Source organism: Nipponia nippon, unplaced genomic scaffold, assembly GCF_047370975.1.
Source record: "Nipponia nippon isolate SJK-2023a ecotype South Korea unplaced genomic scaffold, ASM4737097v1 scaffold_4, whole genome shotgun sequence".
Taxonomy (NCBI): Eukaryota; Metazoa; Chordata; class Aves; order Pelecaniformes; family Threskiornithidae; genus Nipponia; species Nipponia nippon.
The window spans coordinates 33,128,201-33,135,361 of record NW_028262358.1 but is presented as its reverse complement, the minus strand read 5'-3'; the positions used below and the strand labels follow the sequence as shown (position 1 = coordinate 33,135,361).

The following is a 7,161-nucleotide window of genomic DNA, read 5'->3' as shown; positions in this document are numbered from 1 at the left end:
ATTTCAAATTAATCTAGAAACTACATGAAGATAGATTATTAAAACAAGTAACTTTGTTCATCTGTGGCCAACCAAACTTTCTTGAAGCAATAAATGATTTCATGAAGACAAGAGAGGAAACCCAGTAACCTTCCAACACCTGTGAGAAGGCCATCAAGAAGGCTTTTGACAGTATGGCTTGTGAGAGGAAGGGAGACAACGGACAAAAAAGAAAAGTTCAGGCTGGACATAAGGAAAAATTTTTTCATGATGAGGGACAGTCAAGCATTGGAACAGATTGCTTAGAAAGGTAATGCAGTTTCCATCCTTGGAGGTTTTCAAGACCAGACTAAACAAAGCCCTCAGCAGCTTGGTTTGATCTCATAGCTGATGCAGTTTTGAGCAAAAGGTGGGATTAAAGACCTGTTGAGGTCCTTTCCACCCTGAATTTTCCTATGAACCCAAGAGGCAATCTTTGAAGAGTGGAGGCAGTTTTTAAAAAAGTGTATGCTTTACTTCTTAAGACTACTATGTACTGAATGAGCAATCTTTTCTGTCCAAGTTATTATGAAAATTTCCAAAAGAAGCAAGAAAGGCTTTATATTTATTTATATGGTTTTATATATTTATATGGTTTTCTATTATGGGATGCACTTTTGTCCAAGCTCTTCTTTTGTGTTTGGTATAATCTTAATCTCAGACCATTCTGCCAATCAGATATTACTTTGCTGATAGTGATTGAATTTCACATCAATTTTACAACATTGTAAAAAAAAACTAGAGAATTTTGAAACAGGAGAGCAAGCAATCTTTTCTCTCTGTGAGTTAGATGTGTGGCAAACCGAGAACAAAACACTGAATATGTAGTCATCAAGTAGTAGCAGTGTCACATAGATCATACCAGGGTAACGCTGAGATCCTTCTCTTAACCAGTTACTGAAAGCTATTTGGAAATGCTTCAATGTCAAAAGAAATGAGCTGTTGTACCAGTAATTCTCTTTTGGCCACCTTCAAATAAATTCATCATAATGGGGATTTTACTGAAAACTGAAAAAGACAGCTGCTTCACCCAGCAACGGTTTGGAACCTCTGGTTCTTCTTCAGCTAGCTGGGTTGGATGGAGGCAGGATGGTGGCCCTGCTCTCCTCAATGAAGCCATATGAACATTAATTCAGTGTATATTTAATGAAGTGTTCATATATACGAGAGTAAGAAGAAGAAAAATAAAGACAGACAGACAAAGATTCTGGCAGAAGGAGGATATTTTAATATAATCGCCATCAAAGCAGACATACAAAAGGGGGAAGACTTGTGGATTTTCCCACCTCTGACCAAATCCTTGAACTCTCTCTTCCCAAAGCAACAGTAGATCTGACTTTTATCTCACCTTATACATCCTAAATTCTGCATGAAGCTTACCAATTTACGTGGTAGCTGTGCTGACTTTTACAGAAAATTAAAATGCAGAAAAATGCATAACTTTAATATTTCTTGATTGATTGCATCTTAGTTGTTAATTTGATAAACATGTATCTTCTGTAGGTTTGAAAATACCAATTCACCATGAATAATTATGGATTTGCCACAGAATTAAGTACCATCAACAACTTAAGGAGATATACATCCTTGAGAATGATATGTGACTTCTGCTAATATATTGCTGTATTTTTATGTGAACAACTCAAACCCTTCCAAATGCATGACTATAAGCTTATCACTAGAATGAAAAATGATGGCTTCAATCTGGAAGTATGTATATCTCAGAGAAACAGACTGTATTTTGTATTGCATTTTTTGATTTATTTTAGTCTGATGTGTAAAATAAGTTGTTGCATAACCAGATATTATGCAATAAAGTAGTACTAAGTCAATAATGAACTTACATTGTATATAAGATACAACTGCATTTAAATTTTCACATCTCATTTGTGTTTTACAAGTATTTGCCTTGTTTTACTTTAAGCCTATTAAGTGTTATTGTTTCTTTTGAAAGTATATTCTGGGAGGGTGTATATTTTGCACAACATTTAATGTGTTCAAATGAAAAAAACAGTTGAGAAATTTTGAACTCTAGAATTAGTTTCTAATAAAAAATTATGTTCATATTGCAATGCAATCTCAGTATTCTAATCATCTGATATGAAAACTACTATTCCTTGGGGAAAAAAATAAAAATCAGCAAAATGTCTCAAATGAAATTTTATAGAATTTTGTAACCCAGATAACTACTAGTTTTGCACAGACATCTCTGGATGCCAACTAGATTGATAAAGCCTTATGCAAATCAAAGCAAACAAAACTACCATCAGTAGTAATAAGTGTTTCCCAGATTAAAGATGTAGAAGAGCATTAATACATTAGATAATTTTAACATTTAGAAAACATACAATGAATTCTCAATAAACAAACATATTTGGCAAACTCCTGACTGGTTGTTTTAGTTTTGCTTAATCTTAATGCAAGCTGAAGATACTGAGAGCAAATATTCAAATATCATTCCCCAGAGAAATGGATTTTGCTGTCAAAGACAAATAATTTCTATACCTTTACCAATTAAACCTGTACATCTAAAGTACTTATTCGTACCTGTTTCTAAACAGAAGAGGAAGGGAAAGAATAAAGGTCTTCAAGTGTTTCTAAAAGGAAATAGTGGACTGCAACAAGAATTTCATTTGTTCCCCAAGCCTGAAAGAAGATAAAGAATACATGTCAGTTTTAAAACGACCTTCAGAAACACAAAACAAAAGAAAGGAAAAAAAATCTTTTAATTTAAAGCTTTTAAGACAATAAGTCATTCATCTACTCTTCTGCATTTTCATTTCTCTACCTCAAGACTGAACAAGGTAACCAAAGCACATTTGCAGAGTAGTCCTTTTTACAAAGCTTTCCAATGTAGTTATTACAATGCTTTAACAATCCCAGCAAGCCCCTGTGAATGTACCTGCTTTAATTCCACTCTGTTTAGAAAGCTAAACAGGTAAGGACCTACAAACCCTGAGGTAATCTTCACTGAGACCTCTCATTCCCTCCCCTGCATTATTGTCACTAAGGATATTGAGCATTCCCATGCTTTCTGTTTATGAAACTTATTTTCCACTCCGCTGGCTTCTGCACACATTTATCCTTCCCCTTTGCCCCAGCTAATGTAAAGTGGGGCCCTCAGTTTGCTTCTAAGATACTGATATAACAGTTTGAATGGGTCAGGATCAATAAAGGAAAGAGCAGTATGTATGTTGACATTTTTTAGGCCTAGCAGACTTGGTTTGGCTGAACCTGTGCTTTCTCATGTTGTTTCCTGCAGGGCACTCTGTGTGTAATAATCATGCAGGGAGTGAGTACATTTGTGTGCAGATGCAGAAATGCTTATTGAACATCACAGTTGAAGAGAGTTTGGGAAGGAGACAACAGAGCACTGGTATGGGACTCAGCACGCTTAGCTTCTATATGAAGCTGTCTGACCCAGCTTAGTGGCTCTGGGCAAATAATTTCTCTCTGGTTCATTTTGTATACATTTGAAATTTATTGAGGAAAAGTTCTGTGTGAGACTGATAACATATAACTTTTTCCCCAAAAGTATTCCGTCAGAATACATTCCTTCTTCTTCTACTCTTCCTCTCTGCTTAACTCTACTTTACTTCTGATAGTTTTTCTTTATAAACAAAACCAAGTCCCCATCCCCACCCTCAGAAAGAAAACCCTCCAGTTCTTTGCTTTGTTATCGGAAACTCCATATAGCCAACGACGGTCAAACACTACAGCAGTTACTGTGCCTCTCATCTCCTTTTAGTCTAGAAACAAGTCAGGTAAGAGTGAAGTGATGTGCTCACAGGAAAAGGGAACACATAACGCTGTCACAGATATGGGAATAGTGGAGTCTCTCAGCCCATTTTGTTCTCCCAGTTAGAAAGGCTGCCACTGCACCTCATAAATGTCCTCAGGTTTCACTATGGTGCTGAAGCACAAAGTACTTCCTTAGTAGTACTAACCTGTAGATTTTACCCTCCTTCATCTTACTAAATTAGAATTTACAAACTTCTTTTCATCACTGGTTTCTGCTATCAGTGGCTCCATCCTTCAAATCTGGGAGGTTTTCCCTTTCCTCACAAGCAGTCAAGGAAGAAAAGCCACCTTTTATCTGCCAGGTTGACTCCAAATCCTTTTCAGAACTTGCTGCTGAGCTGTCTCTTATTTATCTATCTTATCCATGGCACATCAGGTCCCTACATGTTTGTAATATGCCAGTTGCACTTACGAAGCCTCTTTTCTTTTTGTTCCCCTGCCTATGCTTAGTGATTGGTTGAGTCATCCAGTGCTGCACTGCCAGGATGACCAAATGCTACTCCATTCCTTTTCAGCTGCTTAGGGCAACACGGAGCTCATCTTGTCTAACTGAAATTCAGAACAATTTTAAAAGTGTTGACTGTCCTTTGTTCTGCAAGAATACCTTTTATAACTTGGGGTCTAATAGTTGTCAATGCTGATAATGCCTAGTCCCTTCTGAAACTGATGGACAATGCTAGGAAATAGCCTGTGGCTGGAAACCAATCAGGCTGGAAAAGGCATTTGAGAGAGACATTCCTGATATGGTATGATTTAGGAGATGATCACAAGACAAGCTGTGCTCTTGTTAGTTAGATTACCATGCTCCACAGAATGAGTCAGATTTGGACCTTCTAAAGGCCTGAAAGGTTTGTTGTAAGACACTTATCTCTAACCTTCTTCTGGTGAGCTGCCTATAAATTCAACTTAATTTCATTTGCAGAAGAAACCTGACAACAGCTTTTCTAAATAAAGACAAAAGGGATCCCAAAGCCTAAGTGTGTTAAGTGTTTGCTTTGGATGAGTGTAGGGAAGCATTTTTTTCAGCCACTGTGTGTTTACCTGACAGTTTTCTGATAAGCAGTGTGATACTGAAACCCCACTTTGTGACAGTGCTAACACCATCTGCCAGGTGCTGATAGCTTGCTGAATAATGCTGTCATCAGCACTCAAGTGCTGATGGAAAGTTATTGCTTCAGTAACCACTACCGCTTTCATCTTCCATCTGGTTGCTGCCACTAAAAACTATTATTCAAAAAAAACCCCAAGAAAATCATGGATCATTTTTCTTTATCAAGATGAATTACTTTTAGGCTACCTTGCAGTGCCACCATTGTGTATTTATTGCTTTCTGCTTCCTGCCAATTTTACTTATCTACACTGTAGAGTGAACTTTATTGCCTACCTGTGATTGCTCTCAGTACCTGATTTGGTGACAAATACCCACAGAAAGTTTCACTAGACCTTGATATAGTGAAATACCTGTTAAAGGCATACTCTGCTAGACACAGTGGGCCAGTCTGCCTCATGAGACAGGGTACAGTGCAATCATTTGTGTAATCTTTATTTGATGTCAATTGTTACAGCTAAATTTGTACCAGCTGAAAACCAGGCCAGATAGTATAAAGAAAATCTATACAGAAAATTTTGGAAATATTTTAATCATCAAGAAACCACATTCAAATGCATATACCTAAGTGTAAAGAAATACACTGTGCAGGCTGCACAGACATGCATGCTCCAGAAAGTTCACCAATGGTGGCTGAGAAAAACAGACAGCCTTCATAGTTTTACACTGTAGCGTTGAGCTACTAAAATAAATACATGTGAAGAACCTCAAGTGTTTAGAACAGCTGAGAACATAATGTAATATAACTTAAGCCAGAATCAGTTCTCACTTGCGTCAGTATAAATGTGGACTAAAGCTATTTTGGCTTTAAAATGCTGTACTGGAGATTTTGGTTTGGCTTCCTATTTTTTGGCAGGATTTACCTTTCTTTTGCAGGATGTTCTGTCTTGCTTTAATGAAAGCTAGGATGTCAGCATCAGCCTGGCTGTCTCCAGTCAGAGGAATGGATGTACTTGAAGTTGGTGGGGCCCTGGAATAAGAAAGTATATTTGTGGACCCAACTGAGTAAGAAGGTTATTTTTCTATTCCATTATCTCCTCTCTGTTTTCAGCACAGAGGACTTTGTTCTCCAGACTCATTGTTAGAGATGGCACAGTTGAGAGGAGAATCAAGCTCAGGACTACTTAATGCTCTTATGTAGATTCTTAAGATTAGCCAGTATCTTTTTAATTTGGTAGGGCTACATGCTTATCAGCTATAAAACCTCTCACAAAGGGTTAAAAATATTTTACTGCTGAGTCAAAGACTTATTGCCAAGCAGAAAAGCCTAATATAGTGAGTTTACCAAAGAAATGAAGGATGTGACTATGCCATGTGTTTGTTTGCTTCAGAAAAAAATGCTGTTATTTATTTGAACAGATCACTAGTATTTTTGCCTACTGTAAGGGAATTAAGTTTTCATACATACATAGAAGTAAACAATCACATGACATGCACGACATTTGCTGACAGATGCAACTCCTTTGTGCTGCTGAGTCTCCAGTCCCAGCTGAGACCTTGTATCTATGCAGTGAAATCATTGACTTACCTCTGCTTTTGATAGAACCTCTGGTGGTACAAGATGATGTAGTACAATGAAGCTATTCTAATCAGCTAAGAAAGCTAAGAATTTGGCCCTGTGTCTTTAGCCTTGTTTAAAGATGAAGCACTAACGGTGAAATGAGAAATAAGTGATAAAAATTACAATATGGAAGGATAAGTGGAACTGAAGGGAGAAACTTTTTTTTATATATACTACCTTTGTAATTATAGTTATTTCCACTGTTCCTTACTGACTATTGCAGTAGAATGTACTTGTGCCTGACATAAACAGAAATCTGATATCTTTGTCTTTGTGCTACTAATTAAGTCCTCAGTTGCTGAATTAGTGAACCAAAATAGAAAAAAAATATAGAAATGGCTATGAACTTAATAAAATATCTCTTTTTATGTAATTTACAAGGTGATCTCAGAACACCAGTAAAGGACTATTCTCTTATTGATTTTCATTTGATTAGCAGTAATATAAAAAATAAAAACCACAATATATTTGAGAAGGTACTGTCTAAAATCCATTTAAGCTTCTCTTTTTCTTCTGTTTTTCTTAAACACAAATGCAATTTAAAACATTAGGTTTTGGGGGATGAAATTTTCCATGATTTTTTGCTGTTCTAGAAATGGACTGTTTTGGAAGATGAAAGAAAAAAACCCCTTCTGATTTGTTCTTACTAATGCATTAGGAAAAATAGTAACTT

General features: G+C 36.5%; 1 protein-coding gene across 1 annotated transcript in view; it reads right to left on the bottom strand.

The window, feature by feature from the left end:
• Positions 1–2,421: 2,421 nt before the first annotated feature.
• The window catches only part of KIF6 (kinesin family member 6), a 170,060-nt gene continuing 165,320 nt past the window's right edge, over positions 2,422–7,161 (bottom strand). The window contains exons 23-24 of the mRNA XM_087775455.1: positions 5,791–5,897; positions 2,422–2,664 (exon numbers count right to left, since the gene is read on the bottom strand). Of these exons, the coding sequence (XP_087631581.1) occupies positions 2,648–2,664; positions 5,791–5,897 (124 nt within the window). The 3' untranslated portion in view covers positions 2,422–2,647. The remainder of the gene's footprint in view (positions 2,665–5,790; positions 5,898–7,161) is intronic.